Source organism: Carya illinoinensis, chromosome 3 (assembly GCF_018687715.1).
Source record: "Carya illinoinensis cultivar Pawnee chromosome 3, C.illinoinensisPawnee_v1, whole genome shotgun sequence".
Taxonomy (NCBI): Eukaryota; Viridiplantae; Streptophyta; class Magnoliopsida; order Fagales; family Juglandaceae; genus Carya; species Carya illinoinensis.
This window is the reverse complement of record NC_056754.1, coordinates 13,832,119-13,856,988: the sequence shown is the minus strand read 5'-3', so window position 1 is coordinate 13,856,988 and position 24,870 is coordinate 13,832,119. Positions and strand designations below refer to the sequence as shown.

The following is a 24,870-nucleotide window of genomic DNA, read 5'->3' as shown; positions in this document are numbered from 1 at the left end:
AAAATTTAATTAATATTATTTTTAATAAAATTTATTTTTTAATCAATCATGTTAAATTGATATAAGTATTAATATATAATTATATTTATAAATAGATTTTTCCTTTCTAAATATGCTGGCGTTTGCGTGCCGAAAGGTTAAAAATATTCTTTTGGTCTCTTCTCAGTCTTAAACTTTGAATAAAACAATTTTTATATAACCAAATCTCACGGAGGACTTTTCACTTTTCAGTCGTAGCGATTTGGCTTTTTTTGTAAAGTTTTTATATTTTTTAAAGTCTCAATAATATATAATAATATAGGAAAATACACTGAAAATGTAGGGTTCTAAATGGGTTGTTTGTTTATGTTATTTCATCTTATTTTATTTCTTTTTTAAATATTATTTATATATAAATATTTTTTAATTTCAAATTTTTAACTTTTCTGTTCAGTTATTACCTAATCATAATTACAATTTTCCTAAAATTCTAAATAAAACATAAAAAACAATTTTAACCTTTTCAAATTACAAAACTTATAAAAATTATATTCTAATAAAATTTTAATTTTATAATACTTTTACTGAATTTTTTTTCTCTTTTTTCAAAATCTCATAAAATATTATAATTCAAACCATTTCAATATTATTTACAAAATTTTCATCTCATCTCATTGCCTGAAGATATCTTATTTATGTTAAAAAAGGTAAGAAACATGTTAATGAAATATTTAGAAAATGAGATGATATGATAAATATGTGAATAGTAAAAAAATAATTTTATGAATAGTAGTGAAAATATTTAAGTTATGATATTTTATGAATTTTTGAAAAAAGATAAAAAAGAAATTTGAATAAAAATATTATAAAATTAAAATATTTTTATAATATAATTTTTATTTTGATATTTGAAATTTAAATTATTTTTTATATTTTATTTAGAAGTTTCAAAAATTATAATTATTAGATAAAAATTAAAAAATTAAAATTAAAATTAAAATATATTTATCTTTAAATAATTTTTATAAATAAATGAGATAGAATAGATAGAATATAATACAATGAACCATCACACATCCGAAGTCGTCTCTGGAGTCTTACCTAGACGACGACGAGATAAGGTAAGACTAGATAAGACTCCAGAGACGACTCAGTTTGTATCAATATTGACCGCCACAAAGGTAAAGGGGTCCCATCTTTTATTATCACTGGTCCCCTGGAAAAACATGGGTTTCATTACTAATTTACCCTCTTATTATATAGTTTTATTTTTAACAATTAATTATATCTTCATAATTGTCACCAAAATCAAGGTGAGATTTACTAGTATTGAAGCGCATAAAATATTAATAAATAATTTATTTTCTGGTTGATAATAGACACATTCATTAATATTTGTGTGTGTGTATATATATATATTTATGATACTCAATTTCACATAAAATATTCACCAAAGATTTTTTATTTTTATTTTTTATTTTTTGAGAGAGAAATATACACATTCTCATTAATTAGCAATATTGAATTTTTTTTTTTAATTTTCTAAAATATAAATCTGCCTAAAATTAATTAATTGAGGTTGATAGGTTCCAAAAACAGAGAATTACAGAGAGTAAGGGTAGTTTGGTAATTGGGGACATAAATGATAAACTTTTGCTCCGTGCTTTCGTGGAAGGAACAGATGAATACTTGTGGTAATTCCAGCAAAGACCAAGGGTAGTCTGATAATTTCTTGTCAATTCATCCCCGCTATAAGATGAACATCGTTCCACTCACTCTGACCACTGATTCTTGGCGTGGAAGAAATCCAAGAACATGGACAGAGAACAGCACGAGCTTCAATTTCTGGGGTTCTTTGGCATCTTCAAAGAATCCTTCAAAATCATATTTTCATGGAGAAAGATCTTCAGCAAAATCACTCTAGCTCTGATCGTCCCACTCTCCTTTATCTTCCTTGCTCAAATCAAAATCTCATACCTCCTCTTTTCCGATATTGTATACGACAGGTACAACTCGGAAAACACCTCAGAGAATTCTTCCGAGCATGATAATCTCTCTGGTACCTTCTCCTCTGATTTGACTTATTTCTTGCTCTTCAGAGCAGCCTGCTTCATCTTCCTTGTTATCCTCTCCCTCCTTTCAACCGCCGCAATCGTCTATACTATCGCATGCATATTCACAGGCAAACAAACTACCTTCAAGAAGGTCATGCGTGTTGTCCCAAAGGTTTGGAAAAGGCTTCTGGTCACTTTCATATGGGGTTTTCTTTTTATTGTAGTGTACCACATTGTTGCAGCAGTATTGTTCATCTTGTGGGCCGCGTTTATTAGAGCTTCTACAGTTGGAATTGCGATCGTAATAGTTCTTTTGATCTTATATTTGATTGGGTTAGTGTATATAAGCATCGTTTGGGATTTGGCGAGCGTGGTGTCCGTGTTGGAGGATGTATATGGACTTAAAGCCATGATTAAGAGCAAAGCCTTAATAAAGGGAAAGATGGGAGTTGCAGTTGCCTTCTTTATCCTGATTTCTGTTTGCCTTGCTGCAATTGAACTGGTATTTGAGTATTTTGTTGTGCTGGACATGGGATCCAATATAGCAATTAGCATTATGGTTGGGATTCTTAGCTTCTTGTTTCTGGTCATGGTGAGTCTCTTTGGTTTCGTTGTCCAAACTTTTGTCTACTTGGTCTGCAAATCATATCACCATGAAGACATCGACAAGCCCTCCTTGGCGGATCATCTTGAGGGTTATCTAGGGGAGTATGTTCGTCTAAGGGCACCCAAGGATAATGTCCAACTTGGGGAGGTTCAAGTCTAGCTAAACCTGTTCTAGTATTGTACTTTGGAACTTTATATGAGTTCCTCACTTGCTCTCATATATATGTTTCTGGCTTAAATTGTAATCAATGATTCAATACATGAAGCTGTACCAAGTATTTTATTGGGAACATATTGGCACATATGATGACGCTCTGTTACTTTATTTATATTCTGAATATTAATTTTCTTAAGGGCTTATCTTGGTGATAGCATCAGCTTCATGTCGTTAAACATGAGCTGAAATTCTTGCCACAGTGCCACAACACGACTGGCAATAATGGATGATTGAACGAGCTTGAGGAATTTGTAATTATTTGTTTTAGTAACAAAGGAAAAAGAAAATCTACCCACATACAAAGCTCATTTACATCTTAAGTAGGCAAAACCAACCCTTTCCAACCTTAAAAATCCTATCACCACTTTAAACATGTTGTGCATCTGCTACAAGTAAAGATGAACACGAGCATTGTTACCGGATTATCTATATCCAAAACTAAAGTCCATTTTTACTTATTAGAGATAAAAATTACTTGCAATGAATTATTCATAGTTAAATATTTTAACTTTAATTATTTATTACTATATAATAAATAGATAGATAATCTAATATAGAAATTTGATATAAATAATTAAAGTCAAATTTATCTTATATTATTTTATTATTATATAATGAAAAAATAGTTATTCTAATATAAAAATTTATGTAAATAGAATAACTAATATCTAAATTCATCTTATATTCATCAAAAAAATATCCTTTACATATACATAATCCAATAGCAAAGCTCCACCTTCTTTGAACGCTGGTTATGACTATCTAATTGATTGAATTGAATGTTGCCTGTGTTATTGGGCCGATTTTAGTCTTCAGAGATGGCTGATCTATGGTTCTTTCGTGTGTAGATATATGGGTGCAAATAATTTCCTCGAGCCATTGAACGGCATTTTTAAAAAAGTCAAAATAAATAGGAATAAATGAGTTTACCGCTGAAAGATTTGAGATTTGAAATTTGAAATTTTAAATGATCAATTGAATTTGAAAAGAATGGTTACTGAAGCTCACCGGCCTAGGTTGGGACTTTAGAGGTTGAAGTGATGTTCATTTATTGGTTGAGTATAGGACTGTTCATCTGGGCCGGGTTTTACACGACCCAGTCCGAAATCCGGTTTAAGTTTCGATTTTTGGTCCAGATTAAATCCATACCGAAATCCAGATTTAAAAAATCATATGAATCCGGTTCGGGTACCGGATTTTAAATCCGGATCCCGGGTTTAAAACCCAGTACCCAGGTTGTATAAAAAGAAAAAGGGCATTGCCCTAGTCGTCACACCCGCAGCCCCCCAAAACCCAGTTCGTCTTCCCCCCGATTCCTAGCCCCAGTTTTCTCTCTCTCTCTCTCTCTCTCTCTCTCTCTCTCTCTCTCTCTCTCTCTCTCTCTCTCTCTCTCTCTCTCTCTCTCTCTCTCTCTCTCTCTCTATGTGCTTTGCATCTGTGTCTATGATGCCCTAGCCCCTCCCGAAATCACTCTCTCATCTGCTCTATGTCTCAGTAAGCTATCTGCGATGCCGAACGGTGGAAGTGCTTTAGGGTTTTGGTAAGTTTTATTTCTTCCCTCTGTTGCGTTCTCTCTTCGTTGATTTTGGTTTTTTTTTTTTTTTTTTTTTTAATGTTACTTTTTTTCGAGGTTTTTGTTCAATTCCATCACCTATTGGGGCTCAAAAATTTATTTTCCAATTGAAGGATTCAAGACAAACAAAAAATTAGTAAGTTATTGAAAAATCGGAATAGTGAGTCTGTATGTGACGGTGCTGCAGCCGACGAATTTGAATAGGAACACAGAGCGGTTCATCTACCCAGGGCTATGGACCACCTACATCCTTATTCTTTTATTCTCTTGGCTGCTTGTCCTCTCCATCTTTGGCTTTTACGATTTTAGGGTTTAAGATATTTGTTGTTTTGTCTCTTGTGCTGTTGTGTTGAGGAAGAGAGCATACCCAAGTTGTAAACTATGTAGAATTGGCTTTGATTTTTTGCTATGGAGAAGTGGGTAAATGTTAGATTTTGGATTGTATTGATGTGTGTTGGAAGGCTTGGAGCCATGACATTGTGGACAATGCTGTGGCTTTATCTGAGTTGGAAGGATATCCCATTTTATAATTTTCCTGTTTGTATGCTGCTTACTATTGCAGTCAAGTCGTTCTTGCAAGTTCTCAAGTGGTGTTGTACATGATAAAAGGCATTTGAAAGTATCAATATTCTGTTATTCTACAAAAACCTTGATCATTAGAACGATTTCACGTTGAGATTGCCTACAGAGAAATGATAGAACTCGTTGTTTGAATGAAATTGACTATTAGAAGAAGTCAGCAACTGCGATGATAATAGAGGATAACCCGTGGAGAATTGAAGTAATCTTGTTTCAAGGTTGGCTTTCACTTGTGGCAACAGACATTACAGGAAGCATTCAACTAAGATCAGTAAAATAAAACTTGTCTTATATATCTTGTCTTAGACAAGGTTATGAACACTTGATTTCGAATTAGGAATTGTTAGTTATTTATCTTGGATTCTACCATTCATAAACAAAATACCTTGGATTCTTTGTCTTTGAGCTTTATCCATTTTTCATTTAATAGTTTAGAAGACCATCGGTGGCTTTAGTTGAATGGCAGATAATGATGTGACTAACAGCCACATTTATAAATTATAACTTATTTACTCAGATTTCTCTTTACATAGTTTTACACACACATGAATATGACCAACTAAATTATTTATATACTCTTAATGTAATATGTTTTGGATGTGTTTGGATTGCAAAACTCAAGCCTATATGTGATTGTTTGTTAATAGAAATATCAGACTGTTGCACCATATATGACTGTCAACCAAGATTGGTTATGTATAGAGAACGTGGTCTTTTTGGAGCATACTCTCGTGGTATCCACTTCTAGAGACTAGTTTCTTAACATGCTTGTGTAATCTGAGCTGATCTGGCAGAAACCCAAACAAGTTTTCTGGGATATTGCAGGTACATGGATAACATATGGTTGTTCATTCACCATTTATTAGCATTGATTGGAAAATGATTTCCTTATCATCAACAGATAAATGGGTTGAGAATTTGGATAGAGAAATTTTAGATTTTCACATTTAAAACTCAAGATCATCATCATGCTTTTAGTGTTTCCTTCTATGGTTTGTGTTTTTCTCTGTTGAAATACATTCTTACTCTTCAGTTTGGTGGGCTGCAGAGAACTAGGAATTCAATTCAATGTGGCGGTTATCTTCCGTTTGGGTGGCTACAACGAATACATTTGAAGTTTTATTTGATGTGATTAAATCACATGGAAGACTATGTTATTGATATGGAACTCATGTCTTGTAATTTTATATTTTGTAATATAATGTAATATGTAATGGATTGAATGCATTTTAGTTTTTCATTTTTATATATTTTATTATTCTGAACAATGTTATGGTTTTTAACATTACCTCTTAGAAAAATTTTCACAAAATATAGGCTTTAAAAAAACACCTATGATTTTCAACATTTTTTTAAAAATTGCTATAATAAATATAGGCTTTTACATAAAGAGAATTTTGCTTTTCAATATTGATTTTTCTTAAAAAATCTTTAATATAATATATGTTTTTATTAAAAAAAATTATGCTTTTAAACCTGAAAAAAAAAATGGGTTGAATCTGGAACCTGGAATCCGGATTTTGTAAAACCCGGATTTATCCGAGTTCCGGCCGAGATTTGATTCGGGCTAATCCGGTCCAGGTTGAAATCCGGATTTCGGTTTGGGTATACTCAGATTTCCAGGTCGGAACCTGGATGAACAGCCCTAGTTGAGTATTATGGCCAGAACGAGAATGAAGAACATCAATATTAAAAAATGAACAGAGTGCTTAGTTTAGATACATAAATATTTTATCTTAATTCATCTTATCATTATAATTTTTTTTAAATTTCTATACAAAATATAATAAATAATTTAATTTTTTTTAATTTTAAAATAATAATAATATTAAAAAAATATTCTAATAATATTTTATTTAACTTTTATTTATAACACCTCGTCTATTCTCATTGTCTACACTACATCAACGATCTTAAGATTAAAAAAAGTTCAGAGCGGCGAGTGGGGCACCGGAAACGGGGTAACCCAATAAGTGAAAGTAGTAAGAAACAGACGTGCTCCCCATCTAGTTCTATCAAAAATGCTGAATGCAACTGGTCTGCTTAACCGGTGTGTCACCGTGTCCTATATAGATTAGTGAAATGGAGGGTTTCATTCAGCATGAAACGGTGCGTTTCAGACAAAGCCCTTCTCTTTCCCCGAAGCCTTTCATTTCCCCTTCTCATTCTCAACTCTCCTTCTCCCCTGCTTCTGCTCCTTCCCCAAAGAAACCAAAATTTCTGATCCTGCCTAACTAGAGAACATTTAAGATGCTGATTAGTAGTAAAAACTATACCGATTTCAAAAACAGCCAAATGTTGCCTTCTTCAAAGTCATTCGAGATCACCTTAGGTAAACCAAGCTTTCCTCCCATTTTTCAAGCTTTATCAAACTCAACCATCTCTCCAATATAGCTACATACTCAAGCTTTCAATGATTCTCCCTCGTAACTCAACCAAGAAACGTGGAACAAAAATATTGAACTAATTTATTGGATCCATTATTCCTTTTTATTCCATCAGCCTTCAACGAGCTATGGAAGACAGTACGACGACACCCACGGCAATACCCATGAAGATGAATGTTCAGTTGGATGGTATTGATGCCAAACCAGACGAAGAGGAAGATGAATACACAAAGATTGACGAAGACGAAGCAAATCACCCACGGCGACACTCGTGTGCACGACACCCATTTCGCCGGACACCCATTTCTCTTTCTTCTCAACTATGGAAGACGAAGACGAAGAAGCTACCGAATGTGCCACTGCGTCTCTTCTTCTTTTAGTCAGTTCTGATTTCTGTTTCTTTTCAGCTGTGGAAGGCTCAACACCCACGGACGTTTCTTTCTGTTTCCTCTTCTAATTTATGTTTCCTTCCTAATTTCATTTAGTTTTTTTTTTTTAACTCTGCTGACGTGGCCTGCCTGCTTCCCCCTCAGTTGCCCATCCCGGTGGTAAGTAGAAGACTGTCACACTTTTGAAGTCTCAAGTGTCTTTGCTATTCGAGAGACATTTATTATTTAATATTATATTGTTACATTTCATCTGTTTTTTATTATTATTTACAAAAAGGGAATGCTATACATTATTTTATAATATATATTTTATATATTAAAATATTATTTTTTATTTTTTATTTTATTTTATTATTATTAAATTAATTAAATTATTCTATTTATTATTTATATACTATATATTTATTATAAAAAAATAAAATAAATTAAAATAAATATGATACATTGAATGCGAAGATAATAAGAAGATTTTCCTTTACAAAATATCTGAATGCCCGTACCCAAACTTAACCTCAACTGGATATCTTCTTTTTTCCTTTTTCTGGGATTAAGTTTTGTATCTTTCCTGTTGCCTTTTCTGGGTTTGGATAGGATACACTGTTTCTGGTGTGGTGTGGTGTCGGTGGAAATCCTGTTCTCTCTGTTGGGTTAGGCTTTTCTTGAGAGTGAACCTGGAGGGTTCATCTTTAATCCATTACTTGTTCGACTTGTATTTGATTGAGGACTCTAGGATTGCTTGATATTCCCCCTCGATGCCTGTAAAGAGTTTCGTTGCAAGTGACGACGCCCCCAGCTCCCAACTTCAAACTCTTTGAAACCAAAATCCACCATGGAAGACAGTCATCTCGTTGAGACTCGAAGGGTCGTTGAGGGACTCGTCAGCCGGATGGATGAGCGGTCGGTGATTGAGCTACGGTTACAAAGCCAACCCAGCAGGGGGGAGGCTTGCATCTTCCGGAGTGATCGCGTCACGAATGGCCTGTGGCCCTGTCCTCGGATTGTCTCCATCGGGCCCTTGAACGACTGCCTAATAAAGACAGAGGAGCAAAAATGGAGGTACCTCACTTCCTCCTTGAGCGATAATAAATATATAGCCTTAGAGGACATTGTCACCAGCATACGCCCACTTGAAACGAAAGCCAGAAAGTGTTATGAATCTTCTGACTGGGAACACAACATGGAATCCGTCGATTTCCTCCAAGGTTTGGTTCTTGACGGTTGTTTTATAATAGAATTGTTTCTCAGGGTTAATTCCTTGAAACAGTTCGAAGCCGATGACCCTCTTTCCAGGATGTTATGGACATCTCCAGATCTCTACGGGGATCTTCTTCTGCTCCACAATCAGATCCCCTTCTTCGTTCTGGAGAAGTTGTACGACACTTCCGTTTACAGCAAGTACCGCGAGCCGTTGCCCTTTCTCGCTATGCGATTCTTCAACAACGTAATGCGCCGGCCCCAGGAAGTTGTAGATGGATATCGCAATTACAAAGAGAGCTGTTTGCATTTACTGGACTTGGTTCGGTTAAGTTATCTCCCACGCGAACAAGAGCAGCAACGGAAGAAGGGAAGCGGACGCGACCTCCGAATTATTCCCTGCGTCTCGAAGCTCCTCCGCTCGGGAATTAAGGTCAATCTGGTCAAAGAGAGCAGCTTCTTATCGGTGAGATTCAAACGCGGAGTGATTGAGATGCCCGGCATAAGCATCGACGATTTCATGGTCAGTTTCTTGATTAACTGCATCGTATTCGAGGAGGAACGCAACAACACCACCAAGCACTTCATGTCATATGCTCATTTCTTGAATTGCCTCGTGAACAGCGACAAGGACGTCGAGTACCTTAGCGAACGCAGAGTGATCGACAATTATGTTGGGTCCGACGGCGACCTTGAGAAACATGTCAGCCACTTGGGCAGGTCCTTGTTGTTTGGTTTTGATCAGTTTTATCTGTCCAATTTGTTCATTGGCGTGGAGGAATACTATAGGAATGACTGGAATTGGCAGTGGGCGAGCTTCAAGGGTACGTATTTTAAGACGCCATGGACATTCATCTCGGCAATGGCTGGCTTAGTACTTCTAGTGCTCACGTTTTTGCAGACCTTCTACACCATCTATGCCTATGTGCATTCTAATGTTGTAAACGGGCCGCCATTGCCAACGGGTTAGCTCAGCGCACCCAAGGCAAACATGAAGTGAAATTGGATATGCTGCAAGAAGATGCCAAATTCGTGTATTCATATGCAATTTGTGTTTTGATTCTATTTACAAATTCTCGCCATTGTTGTTGTCTTTTTATTTCCAAAATCTTGTTTTGAGTGCACTTTGGCCTTCGATCTTGGTGAGTGGCGTGTGATTTGTGGATCTAGTATATGTTAGACTTTTTAAACCAGCCGAAGATGAATTTATTTATTTGGACTCTAGATCCATGGACTGTTTAATTTTAGATCCGAAAAGGATGAAGAGTGTGACGACCGATTTTTTTTTTGCCTATCTTTCACCTGCTATTTTATTTTAATTTTGGGTTGATTAGAATTTTTGGCCCAATGGTTGATTAACTAGAATTTTGAAGGGATTACTTGGGCCTAATAGCCTATTTGTCCAAGTCCATTTGAGGCCCAAAGGGCTATGTAGTATTCGACCAAGGGAAGGGTAATTAGGGGAATAGGCAAAAATCCTAACTAGGGTTAGGGCATGGGTGGCACTAACTTGAAAGAGATAAGAGTTGTTTTACTCTATGAAACACATCACTTGAAACCTAAGGAAGACGCTTTCTTGATAAGCATATCATCGCCGCCTAGCAACTATTCATGAGGGCTTTTAAAAGAAACCAAAGGAAGAGAAGGGCATGGAGGGATTGGCACATCTAAGGCACACGCCCCATTCACCCACTCATATTTCACTAGGCACTCATGCGAACTTATCCCTTAGATGCATCGAACATAGACTCAAAAGTGGAAGGAAAGGAGGGAAATGTTAAGAGTCAAGCCTATCTAGGGAAGACCAACCCTCATCCCTTAGATGCATCGAATATAGACTCAAAAGTGGAAGGAGAGGAGGAGGGAAATGTTAAGAGTCAAGCCTATCTAGGGAAGACCAACCCTTAGAGTGTCATGCATGCATTTAGGCTTTCGGGCTTTCTAAAAAGAGGTGATGATTGGGAAAGGAAATGATGCATAGAAAAAAGGAAATGGTGCATGGGGAACTCACACACACCCATTGAGGTTTTAGAATAATCCTTGTGAGGGAAGAGCAAGAGACAGACAACAAAGGGGCACAAACACACATTCCTACACGCCATTTGCCACTTGACAAGCATGCACACACCTAAGAAACCAAAGTCTAGAATTAGGATTTTGTTGAAAAACCAGAACACCCCAAAAGGTTCAATGAACCTAGACCACTTTGTGTCATGCCTAAGGGCACTTAGGGAATTCAGATTTCTTAAACAAGAAGGCAAGTCACTTGTCACTCAAGCTACAAAAGTCACTTGGACTTTCCAAGGAGAACAATCCCAAAGAAGAAGGGGAAGGGTTTCAGTGGAAGCTAAGGGACTAGTGACACATGGCATATATGCATCCAACTTTTGAGATTATCTATATCATGGGAATGTGGGAACTTGGATATCTATATAAAGGGTAGCTCAAGGGCTGGCAAAAACCATGAGGGAATAACATTAGGCCTAGGGCAACCTCTTCTAGGCCAAGTACATGAAGAGTCATTCTCCCCATTCAATAGGTTTCACAAACCATGAGGGAATAAACCCTAGACACAACACACACCTACACCTACTCAGATTAGGGTTTGTATTGTTGCTACGTCTAATAGTTTAAATTATATTTTTAGCTTGCTCGATCATGAAGCTTGTATTTTAAGGGATGTTTGCCATGCTTACATGTACATGATGTTTCGACCTTGTATACTTGCATGATGAAGAAAATGTTTTTTGCCATGTTAGTACCGATTGTTATTTTCCATGTTTCATGATAAGTGAATTGCATATTTTAATATTTTCAAATCGTAATGGGAAATGCGTTAATGTGTTGTTTGATAATATGTCATGATTACATAGTACACGACATGTACATGGTCAAGCTGCATATGAAAGAAAAAAGTCCCAAGTTCATATCACATGTATTTTGGGTTGTGCATTGTTTTCAAAAAGAAAAGTTCATTACATATTTTGTCATGACCTCAAATGCTAAGATGGAGGAAAGTCATAGTAGAGCTCCTATGTCTACTCTTGAATGAATTCTTTTCAAAGGATTCCAGAGCGAGATAGCACCTAACACTAGTGGGTGTAGAAGATAGATGCGGTGAAGGGGAAATGCGAACTACCACATAATGATAAGTGATCTAATGTAGTCACCACAGGTCAAGTGAGTTGGTAGGAGATGTTATAACTAGTAGGGAGCCGTAAGGTAGCTGTCTACATGTTATAAGAATTACATGATATGGGTAATATGTGTTAAGAAAAAATTATAAGTGTTTCTTAAAAGGAAAGGTCAAACATGTTTTTCTGTCACCAAATCTCTGTAATGTATATGCACAAGTCAATGTCTTAGATTAAGTATATGTCCATGCATATGTTCTTATTATTTTCCTTTATATGCTTATTTTATCTGCTTGTACGTTACGTGTTAACTTATTGAGACTTTTCGAAATCTCACTATGATAGTTTATACTACCACTCCTTACCTAAAATGATAGAAGTTGTAACAGGTCAGGAGACTAACCATGGGGAAACGCAAGAAGGCAGATCCCTTGGTGGTCAAAGAGGCCATGAAGAGCCTAAAAAGCTCAACAAAGCCATCTTTGAAAATTTCTTAAGAGGGAAAGGGCTATACATTTTTTTTTCCCTCTTGTATTTTGGATGTTTATACAATGAAGTTGTTTTGGGATATTTAGTCTTAATGGTACCATAAAATGATTTTGGAAAATTGCTCTCAATCTTACTTAAAATCATATAAATTTTCTCTACAATTTATTGCATACTACTAGAAATATTCTAGGAGCATGCATCTTAATTGTCATGTACGGGAATATGTAGTCTTGAGTTATATGTTCTGACACTTCAATCACCGTCCAATCCCAAAAAGGGCTCAGGGCGTCACAAATGGGCACCATTTTTTAGGCTTACTATGTGTTAAAGTAACTATGCAATGACATTAGAGACCCTAATCTCCAACTTGTAGATGGTTGCACGTAATGAGTATTCAAACATTATCATTGTCAAAATGGCAAGAGCACCTCTGTAAGATCATGACTACAAGCCTCCAAACAACCAGCTTTACAAATATGAAACCTCACACTCAAGTCAAGCCTATGCAACAATCATGTATTCAACAAATCAACCACATTTATGCCAATTATATAATTTATTACCTAGTATAGAAGATAATGTATATCTCTCAAGATTTAATATTTTGATTTTTTTTTATTAACTTATATCATCTACTTAATGAATGCACAATATATTGGTTTGGTGTGTAAGCCAAAACCATTTATCTGCAACTTTGTTCAGTTCAAAGACAACAAGTTTCGTGCCAAATTAAGGATTTCTAAATTCATTCTCTTATTTTGTGCAAAATCGAAGATCAAGGATCTATATGAGTATGAAAGGGCTTAAGAGCAGAAACTCATGTCACAACTTAAGATTGAACAATTATGGAAGAGGTTGAAAATTGTTACATATATGTTACATGGAAGTTCGATTTACTCGATGTCTTTGGTTACTCAAATGTCAGAGCTACCTCGTCTATTTGTCCTTTTGCTGGTTTGGCGCAATTACAAGATTCAGAACACTAGTAATAGACTCAACAAAGTTAAAATTTGGTCAAAGTTTAGATGAGGTACACAATAAGTTATTGTAATAGACTCAAAAAATGAACAGTGATTATAGCCCAAGGCTATTTTGATGGCCAAATATGGCTAGCCCCTTGGGTTGGTTAAATATTATTCTCAGAATAAAATAATAACATTTTTCCACTACCTTGGTCTCAGACTCTCAACTCGAAAAGAAAATGCATTTCTAATCCTAATAGCCAGTATTGAAAGTTACAACCTTAGAATAAATATTGATAGATTTGGAAAGAATAATGAATAAATATTTAAATACAAGAATAAATTTTAATACAACTACATATCAGTTGAAAATATATGACCGTTATAAAAAAATGATTGTTAAAAAATTTTATTCATTGCAATAATATGAACGTTAGAAAATTAATGTGTAATTTGTTAATAGTGAATTAATATTCAAATTACAATTTGAATTAAAATAATAAAAAGTTTAAAATCAATATTTTAATAGAATAATGATAGATTTATTGAGTCTATTATTTGGTGTTGTGAAAAATGGCTAATTAAAATTTGTAAAAATGAATTTTCTAGTCAAATTTTGGCCAAAGTTTTTTAAGGCCACTACTAATGCTCTCAAGCTTTATTTGATTATATAGTTTAAATGAGTTGAGATATTTTGAATAGTAGTAAAATTTTTGAGTTAAGATGAGATAAAATAGTTTGTAAACAAAATGTGTGTTTAAATAGTGAGATGAGATGAGATAATTTTTAATTTTTGAGGTTTGAAAAAGGTGTGGGTCCCACGGTATTTATAGAGTATGTTCATGTCAGCTTTTACTGTTTATTTACGTTCATTTAAGTGAATGTTTCCAAAAATTAAGAAATGGATCTTGCATTTGGATAGCCAAAACTACCGAATGGTACAACCCTAGATGAAATGAAAACATCTCATCCCAGTATGCAAACCGAGCCTGAATGTAACTTCCCTGTACCAGCAAAATTCGATTTTAATAAAGAAAAATGATAAATTTATTGTTAGTCTACAATTATTTTACAATTTTATTTAAATTAAAGGATATTTACGTAAAATAAAAAATTATTTTAATGAAGTATAATATTTATATCGATTAATTTAAATTGAATTTTAGTTTTTATTATATGTATTTTGTTAACCATGTTTCGTTCAAGGCATGTGAAAGAGATAGGATTCGGTTTTGGTATGATCTTTGGTGTGGGGACATGGCTCTTAAGAATACTTTCCCTTCTCTCGTTAGGATCGCAACTGACCAAAATGCCACAATGATTGATTCTTTATTTTTTTTCCTAATAATATGCCTCAATGGAACGTGAGATTTATTAGAGATGTTCATAATTGGGAAGTGCCCGTTGTGTCAGGAGGTTGTATGATATGAAGATTGTGTAGGAAAGGAAGGATAGATTGTTGTGGAATCAAGCTGGAAATTCCATCCTTATTGTCAGCTCATATTATAAAATACTGACTTTTCATTATGCCAGTCAATTCATTTGGAAGTGCATTCAGAGATCCAAGGTGCCTAGTAAAGTTGCTTTCTTTTCTTTCTTTTTATTTTTTATTTTTTATTTTTTTACTTGTATAAGAAAGATGAAGAATCCATAGATCATTTGTTTCTACAATATTGTGAGGTGGCCAAGGCCTTTTAGGATGGTGGATCTCTTGTCTTGTTGGAAAGGGTTTATGGGTAGCCCTTGCCTTGCTGGTATTTGGAAGATGATTCCTTTTATGTTTGATGTGGTGCCTATGGCTCGAAAAGAATGGATAGTGTTTTGATGATAGAGAACGTTCTTTGGGAGAATTTAGAGAGCCTTTCTTCATATGGATGTTCTTGTATTGAATGGGAATAATCTTTATGATTTTCTTATTGCTTTTTCTAGCTTGAATTTAGGTGTTTCCATTTGTATTTGTATGTATACTTCTTATGTACTCAGGCTATACCTATTAATTACTTGTCTTAATAAAACTTCTTATTACTTATGGGGGGGGAAAAAAAAAGCCACTCATTTTTTTAGATATAAAGTATTATATACTCACCTTTCCATGTCTCAATGAACAAAGTTGCGTTGGTATTGGATTAACTGCATTGACAACCAGTGCTTGTCACATGGGCAAAAAGTTGTACTCGATGTGATAGTTTTAGCCTACCTTTTTTTATATAGTCTATGGTGTAAAAGCATTGACAGTTACTTAAACATAGTGGGTGGTGGTTGTGCAGGGGAATATAGTGGATTTCATCCAATCTATTTAAAATTTATGCTGAAGCAAGGGTGGTTATTCAAATTGAATTGATACAAATTGGAGTTAGACAATGGTATAATATGGGAAATATCCATGTTAATGGGATTTATATCTCCTTATCTGGGATCTTATCGTAGATAGTAGAATATATCCTCTATACATTGTTCATTGACAAGCAACTAAGAGTATGCTTGGCTCGAATCAACCTATCGTCAACTTTGGATTCATGTTTTTACTTTTGCTTAATGTCCTCTCAATATATGGTTGACGGGTATATGCTCTGTTTTTGAACCAGCCATTTGGTAATATATACTTGTACATAGCCTTTTTTTTACCTGATTTTGACACATAATTGACTTCCCATCCCTTTTTCATTGTACAAAAATATAAAATACACAATAGGTGAACTTCGAGATAAGGAATAGCCGACCTTATTGAAACGAAGGGCCACTTGGTTGTTTTGCAAGCCTGGTGCCTTGCCAAACTAACGAATGGCATCTCATGATTAAGAGGCAGAAATAATTCAATTGTCAAAAGGAATATATGTGTTAGTACTAATGATAATAATAAAAAAGAAGCATGTAAAGGCCTTAAGTTTGGAGTTGGCTCCCCCTACGTCTAATGTTCAAATCCTTTTAGGTACAAACAAATTTCTAGGGGTCATCAGATTTAGAGATTTTTCTCTTGAATTATTTGAGTTGGACTTGTGGAAAATTCCTTGTCGAGGACTTGTGCACCCCCGAGATTAGTCAGGATACTGTTTCGGATACTCGGTGCCAATAAAAAAAAAAAAAAGGCATGTGTAAGTGGTGACAACAGCTAGTTAGAGAAGATGTTAATATGTTTTTTTTTTTTTTTTTTTTAATTTTTTCCAAAAGTATTCAGAAGATGTTAATATGTAAGCTCAGCAAGTTTAAAGTCACATGGTTTCTTGGCCTGTCACAATGGCTATTATGGTATTACTCTCTTATATAATTACAGCTGTTTTTTAACTATTGATCTGTTTTCATAAATGCAATAGTTTATGATGTTACAAGGCAATAAACCTTTACAAACTTCTCTGAGGTATGGGCCAAGGAAGTAGACCTATACTCGACAAATCAAGATGCTTGTTGGAAACAAGGTTGATAAGGTATTCATAGGAAGATCTACAGATTTAATTGTTCTTTATAATTTTCTTTCATTTTGCCATTATTCTCTCTCTCTCTCTCTCTCTCTCTCTCTCTCTCTATGTAACGCCCTAGTCCCGTAGGTCCGAAGAGTTATCTCTTATTACTGAATATCAACTTCAATATTACAACTATAAAATCCAAAAAAAAAAAAAAAAAAAAAAACTCTAAAGAAATTAATTCATTTGCTCAAACCCAAATATCCATATTCATCCACAGAAATATTAACCAAAACTTTCAATAAAATAGAATAACAATTCTACAAAGATTTGAATTTCCCATAACTCAACGTACCAAAATAAACACCAAAGGTAAACAAACCTACAAAATATGACCCTCAAAAAATACTTGCACCCTTAGCACTTATTCATAAATGATCATCGAACTTTTCCAAAACTTCCTACTTGTATTCTCCAGTTGAACCATAAAAAATATTTGAAAAGTTTTATGGAGATAAAATGATGGGTTATTAATAACTCAGTAAGCAGAGAACACATACTAGTATGCAAACATGAACATTTACAGAGTTCAGAATATAAAACAAAACACTTTTTATTTTCAGAATGCAGAGTCAGAACATGTTATCAAAATCTAAGAGCGAAAGTTTAAAAATATTATTATTTAAAATTCCTTTGGCACAGCATCACTAAAACATCACATCAAAACAGAATTCCATGTTTAACCTCCATGGTAGGGTTGTGCAAACCTTGAAGGCCAATCGAGTAGAAATAAAATGTGAACTTTTCGCTTATTATTCTCGAAACCCTAAGTGTGTACACAGAAAAAACCACTCAGAAAATCACTTTGCTTCCAAAATGAGTGCACCGGAAACATAAAAATTAGTATCGACCTGAATAGAGGCCACAGTTTTACACCCGTGGTAAGGTCAGAATGAAATAGAAATAAAAATAGAATGTCATGCCAGAGATTTTCAGAAATTACATCATCTCATATCAGAGTACAAAGTATCTTCAAAACATAATAGAATTAGATTACAAAAAATATAATTTAACATTTCATATTCGCTCTCTTTTGTACAGTTCAAAATAAAATGTCCAAATAGTTCATGTTTACACTAGCCATGCTAGAAAATGCTTCATTCTTATACAGAATTTCATGAATAATGCAGAACAAATAACTGAGGTTGTTTCAAAGATGCATGGGAATAAAAATATATACATATTTATAGGAGACAAAACCTTAGGAAAAACAAGACGTGAAAGACCTAATCTGAAAAACGAAGAGGAAACTGACTCATGGAGACGTGAAAGGGTGGGTTTAAGAGTTTCTAAAAAGAAATGGGACTCTAGAGTAGTAACCTTAATATGTTTGGAAAAAAAAAAAAAGAACTTCAAAAACAAATCATTGGCTGGATCTGTAAATTAGGCCTCGATTTAAAACTTTTTAAAAACTAAACTTGTTCAAAAAAAGTTATCTCGGCCCAGAAAAGATTTTTAAACTAAATATCAAATTCAAGGTAAAATCATAATCCAACAAAATAGAGATTTTGGGCCCGTAGTCTATATTTTAAAAAGATATTTGAAAATTCAAATGGATTTTTCATAGTTATAAATCTATTTTTTTTAAACAGCTTAACACTGGACTCGAGTGTTACATTCTCTTTCCCTTAAAAAAATTTCGACCTCGAAATTTGTTGCACCTACAATCAACACTCAAATACTTAAACATTCATACATATTTGCACACATCGCATTACACTTCGAAAGATCCAAATTAAGTCTAAACTATTAACCTCAACAATATAATCAAAAACCTAATAATAATTCCGAACTTTCCACATAATCCATAAACCTCATACAAAGAGTGGAATAAAATCTCAAACTATCATATCACCAAAACTACGCTTCCACTGTGCACTCTAACACTTGTAATCCCAAATGCATTGTATCGCAATCAAGTACATCCAAAAGGAACTAACCACCACATTGGATTTACAAGCCTAATAATTCTTGTAAAAAATCAATGTCACAAGTCTACACCTAACCAAAACAGATTCCACGGAGTCAACCCGAAATCTAAACCTTTAAATTTCCACATAATCATTTCTTAGTCCTCAAACTTTCTATATCTCAAAGCCGAAGTGACTACCTAAACCCACAGATATCCAATGCCTCAATTTCCATAAAGTCTACAAAATCTCAAACTTGGCTTTCGGTCAAACTTATGTCAACGTCCAAAATCTAAACCTCCAAGTCATGTCTTATAGCCTATAAAATAAGCCAATCAAATCTTAAACCTCAAATTCCCAAACATCAATCCATAAAGTCTACAGAATCTCAAACCTAGCTCTGATACCAACTATAACATATCGATCTCGGAGATCTAGAGAATTAGCTTTTATTAGTGAATATCAACTCCAATATTACAATTATAAAATTCGAAAAAAAAATTAATTCATTTGCTCAACCTGAATATCCATGTTCCTCCACAAAAATACTAAACAAAATACTCAATAAAATAGAATAACAACTACATAAAGACTCAAATTTTCCATCACCCGACGTGCGAAAATAATGGACAAAGGTAAACAAACCTACAAAATACGACCCTCCAAAAATACTTGCACCCTTAGCATTTATTTATATATGATCATCAAACTTTTCCAAAACATTCTACTCTTGTTCTCCAGCTGAACCATAAAAAATATCTAAAAAATTTTATGGAGATAAAGGGGTGACTTATCAACAACTCAGTAAGCAGAGCACATATACTAGTATGCAAACATGAGTATTTACAGAGTTAAGAATGCAGAACAAAACACTCTTTATTTTCAGAATGCAGAGTTAGAACATGTTATCAAAATTTCAGAGTGAAATTTCAAAAATATTCTTATTCAAATGGCACAACATAACTGAAACATCACATCAGAACATAATTCCATGTGCAAATCCCGACAACCAACCGAGTAGAAACAGAATATGAATCTTCTCCTTATTATTCTCAGGGTCCCGAGTGTGCACACAAGAAAGACTAAATAGAGAACCACTTTGATTCCAAAGTGAGTGCACTGAAAACTGAAAAGTTGGTACCAACTTGAACAGAGGCCACAGTTTTACATCTATGGTAAAGTTAGAATGAAACAGAAACAGAATGTCATGCAAGAGGTTTTTAGAAATCACATCATCTCATATCAGAGTATAGAACATCTTTATAACATAACAGAATCAGATCACTAAAAATATAATTTATGCACACAATTTCATATTCGCTCTCTTTTGCATAGTTCAGAAACAAAATGCTAAAATAGCTCATGTCTATATCAGTCATGCCAGAAAATACTTTATTCTTATACAGAATTTTATGAGTAATGTAGAATAAATAATTAAGGTTACTTCAAATATGTATAAGAATAAAAATATATGCATATTTATAAGTGACAAAATCCTAGAAAAAATGAGATGTGAAAGACGTGATCTGAAAAACAAGGGGGAAACTAACTCATGGAGACGTGAAAGGGTGAGTTTAAGAGTTTTTAAAGAGAAATGAGAATCTAGAGTTGATACCTTAATCTGTTTAAAAAGAAAAAACAATTCAAAATCAAATCATAGGTTGGATCTATAAATAAATTAGGCCTCGATTTAAAACTTAAAACTTAAAAAAAAAAAAAAAAAAAAAAAAAAAAAAAAAAAAACTAAATTTATTTAAAAAAATTTATGTTGGTCCATAAAAGATTTTTAAACTAAATATCAAACCCAAGGTAAAATCATAATCCACCAAGACAGAGATTTTAGGTCCGTAGTTTATATTTTAAAAGATATTTGAAATCTCAAATAAGTTTTTCGCAGATATGAATCTATTTTTTTTTTTTTAAAAACAGCTTGATACTGAATCCAGGTGTTACAGTACTCTACCTAGTATATTGATGGATATCCAAAATTAGATATGGCAGGAAAAGTATCTAGTAAACTTTCAAGTTTAAATTTTTGCAACAATTTAGGATATCATGCATATGTGGCTCATTTTCCTTCTACAGGAAAGCGAGCGACAGGTTTGTAACGAAGAAAGAAGGAATAAGCTTTGCAAGGGAATGCAGGTGCCTATTTATTGAATGCAGTGCTAAAACTCGAGTGAATCTACAGCAGTGTTTTAAAGAGCTTGTTTTAAAGGTATGGATAGTGATAAACTTGTTTTATCTTATTCTTGAAAAGAAATTGAAAGTTGGCGAGCTTGTTTATTGTTTAGCTTTGATTTATGGTTGGTTAGTTGCATTTTATGTCCAAATATATAGGTAGGGGTGAGCACCCAAAGCCAGAATAATATGTATTTTTGTGATTGATCTGGTGTTTTTATGATTTATCATGTTAAGATAATGATTGACAGCATGAATGATGCAATCATATGTAGATATTGGATACACCTAGCCTCCTAGCTGAGGGTTCTAAAGGGATGAAAAAGAACATCTTTAAAGAGAAGCTGCCACAGTCCGATGCATCCACGAGCAGTTGTTGTTGAGACTGATTATGCCCCTAATTTCTCTAAATTCTGGATCTCTAACCTACTTGTTTCCTTTTTCAACTATTTAAAGAAATTTTTTTGTTGTTATAATTATGGTCAATAATTTGTACTGCTTTCGAATTACATGTAAAGTTGCGAAGCTGGCGTTGGGGACCATGAAGTATATTGAGCATATGATGTCTTGGCATGGAAGGAAAGAATCACATATATGATGCGTCGATTTGATTCTATACCATGTGTACCAAAGGGTTCTGATTTCGGTTGGTGACATTGGTTCCAGGTGAGAGAGGTTAGTTTCAAGGACGATGGCTGTTTAATAATGTAGAATCTTAAACACCTCATTTGCAAGGAATGTTGGCCTACTTATTACCATGAGAATAACTTCTAACCGGTACATCCATTAAATAGCTAAGATCAGCCTCCAATGTCCTCTTACCACGTAGCCCACCCACCAAACCCATCATGCATCCGCACCGCACCGAAGGCAAAGCTCTCTCCCACCCTCGTCTCTCTCTCAGAGTCAGATCCCTCACACCCTCATCTCTCTCTCACCGAAATCACCCCCTCAAAAACCCTCCCCTCGCCCTCGTCTCTCTCATGAATTTTCTTTTCCAGTTCTGTAATATCATTTATCTCCATCAACCACTTTTTAACATCAGATTCTTAGAGAACCCAGCAGAGGAAAAAAAATTTAAAATCTAAATAAATCTTGAACTTTTCATCGTATGAGACCCTAGAGAACCAAATAGCTCCATTATATGTTTTTAAATTAGTTTTGTCTTCTTGGTTACCCATTAGAGGGTTCTGCTTTCTTGTAACCGTACTACTCAGGGCAGTGTTATACTGTTATCTAGAATTATAATAAATCTTGGAGTTTAATTGATAAGGTGCCTCATGAAACAAATCAACTTCACCCAGATTTGCAATGGGCTCTATGCATTCAAAATTTTAAATTTTTCTTATATTTTCATCGTCTTTCCAACATAATGGGAGTTGTTGATGCATGTAGATGATGCCATGGTGAACTGTAAATTCTTTCCGGGCAAGAATAATTTTGTTCGTGACATTTGGATTCATCTTTGCATTATTATTTAAAAAAAAAAAAACTGGGTGTATAATTATTATATTTGGAGGAGTGCGGTTGCTGCTATTCGACCAAAGACAGTGAGGTTCAAGCCAATGGTGAATCGTGCTCCACCCAGGCTAGTTTCTTCTCAGGTGACCTTCTAAGTTATTCTCAAAGAAGATGACCTTCTAAGTTCTTCTCAGAGTCCTTAGTCATTTAAGTTAACTCATTTAAGTTCTTTTGATCTTTCCATTGGCCAGTGATTTCAGGTCGAAATCTCTGGAGCAGCTGTTTGTAATTTAGCCGATGAGTTTTCAAAATTTGACAGCAAAGCAACGGCTGCCTGGCATAGGCGCACAAAGGAAAATACATTTTAGGGTATTTTAGGTAACAATCTGATGCAGTCGTCCTCATGTTTTTAGTTTGAACAATGCTGGGATGTCAATTTGTTATTGGGTGCTGCTATAAGCCTCTAATCGGTAAGTACCGCTCCAAAGCGGAACTCTACTACCATATTCACCATTATCTGTACAATGAATATAAAAGTCAGCAAAGCAAGTTGCAGCTCTGCCTTGCCACAGAAAATTATAGAGAAAATAAGAGAACGAAATAATCATATTAAATTGCAACAAGTCCAAATTTTGCCTCCAAAACACTGCAAACATGTCTCATCTTCTTCGTCCTCCTCCCTCACCTTGAAACTCTGTTCTTCCTCTATTGTTCTGTATCTTCTTTTTCTTGGCTTGGGAGGTTGTGGTTGGTCGAAGGTCAGCCTCTCCATATCAATGATAACCAAAGACATTTTGCTTCATTCTGTTCCTCTTTTCTCCTCTCTTTTGGCCCACAGGCGTCTACCTATGTTTGCCAATAGCACGGTTACAGAGTTCCTAGTGAACTCAATCATGGAACCCAAGTAGAATACTTGTTGAAAGTTTTTCCTACGGGACCAATAGTAACAACAATAATAATTACGATAGAAGAAACTTACCTAGAGTTTTTGCGACCCTGGTCCCTGGTTAATCATTCGCCATCTTTACCAACTTATAATGGTTCCACACTCTTCATAACCTCTGCCCCCACCCACCCCCAACCCCAACCGTCCTCCTCTGTTTTCCCCATTTTATCTTCTTATTTTTTCTCGAGTGGGGTGCCAGGTGGGGTAGCTCGGTTCCCCTCTTGTCTATATCAGTTAGGGTACACCAGTCTGACCACAAAATTAATTCCAAGCATGGAGCTTCACTGGTCTGGAAGGCCGTAGCTTTTTTCGTGTTGGGTACCGTGCGAGTTTTGTCTGTTGTCACCAATCCTAGCGCGGGTTAACCGGTCACTCGGTCAGTGTGTATCAAAACAAATCTTTACGTCTGCGTCTGTTGTTATAAAATGAGTACCATACTTACGCGTTCTAGCAATTTCATTTGGTTGATCACGTGCCAAAATTTCCTCAAGCTGCCGTCTTTAATTCCTCTTAAGTTCTACCAGTACTTTTCACGTGGAAGACCTTTGTGCAGTCTGTAAGTAGCTTAGCCTAAGCCAGTGATCAAGCCCACCAATCAACTAATATTGCTGTTAGAACTTTAGAATTGACTGAAAACATGCAGCAGCAGTTTACTTTTGACCCTAATCAAAAGGTTCGACGGAACATGATCCATTTGGTGATGTGCTAACACATTCCAGTGTGGTGGTGCTGCAAATTTCTTCACTTTTCAGTTTTCACCTTATTCTTGGGCAAAAGGAGGTACCATCTTGCCGAAAATATGGACCATTGTCACATGCGATTGCATGCCTGTAACCTTTATTCTTGAAGCTAGAACACCCACAATTGGTCCTTGACTTGTATAGCCGTTTGTGGGGTCCTTCCAATTGCAGATCAACTATTTTCTTCAGTAGTTTGGCATGCATGAACTATATTCCAAAATCCAAATGTATTTTTTATGCGAAACAATGTGCGCAGGAATCAGCCTGTGATAGCTTGGTGATGGTAATTAGGAAAAAATAGCATACCAATTACCAACCTCCCTTCTGTGTGCGTGTGACTGCAGTAATCCTTCCAATATCAACTGACAAATGGAATATCCAAAAGACCCAAAAGTCCCATCAACTACCGAAGGAACCGGACAAAGGTGCTGTTGCCAATTTGGTTCTGTTTAAACAAAATGCCATCCCTAATAGGCAAGAAGAAACTTCTTTCCAGCAATATGGGTGGGTCAGGAGCATGTGCTTTGCTTTTTTGACCAGACATGTCATGATGGGATGAGCATTGAGCAGCAGCAGCCCTGTTCAGTCATGCAATGTCTATCATAACCTGC

The 24,870-nt window shown here is 34.9% G+C and overlaps 2 protein-coding genes and 1 long non-coding RNA gene across 3 annotated transcripts; 2 read left to right on the top strand and 1 right to left on the bottom strand.

Moving 5' to 3' along the window:
• The first annotated feature begins 1,794 nt into the window (after positions 1-1,794).
• LOC122304513 lies at positions 1,795-2,799 on the top strand. The gene has a single exon (XM_043116787.1). The coding sequence runs from the start codon at positions 1,795-1,797 to the stop codon at positions 2,797-2,799; it is 1,005 nt and encodes a 334-aa protein (XP_042972721.1).
• A 5,814-nt stretch (positions 2,800-8,613) lies between these two features.
• LOC122304512 (UPF0481 protein At3g47200-like) lies at positions 8,614-9,948 on the top strand. Its single transcript, XM_043116786.1, has one exon. It carries the CDS (start codon positions 8,614-8,616, stop codon positions 9,946-9,948), a length of 1,335 nt encoding a protein of 444 aa, XP_042972720.1.
• Positions 9,949-23,149: 13,201 nt separating this feature from the next.
• Positions 23,150-23,656, bottom strand: LOC122304026. The gene is made up of 2 exons (XR_006240897.1): positions 23,553-23,656; positions 23,150-23,419 (listed from the first exon to the last, which is right to left on the bottom strand). It is a non-coding gene; the product is annotated as an uncharacterized LOC122304026 (long non-coding RNA).
• Between the last annotated feature and the right edge of the window lie 1,214 nt (positions 23,657-24,870).

Bases quoted from the DNA above. Each gene is read 5' to 3' on its own strand.
- LOC122304513 (XM_043116787.1), top strand. From the start codon at position 1,795: ATGGACAGAGAACAGCACGAGCTTCAATTTCTGGGGTTCTTTGGCATC.
- LOC122304512 (XM_043116786.1), top strand. From the start codon at position 8,614: ATGGAAGACAGTCATCTCGTTGAGACTCGAAGGGTCGTTGAGGGACTC.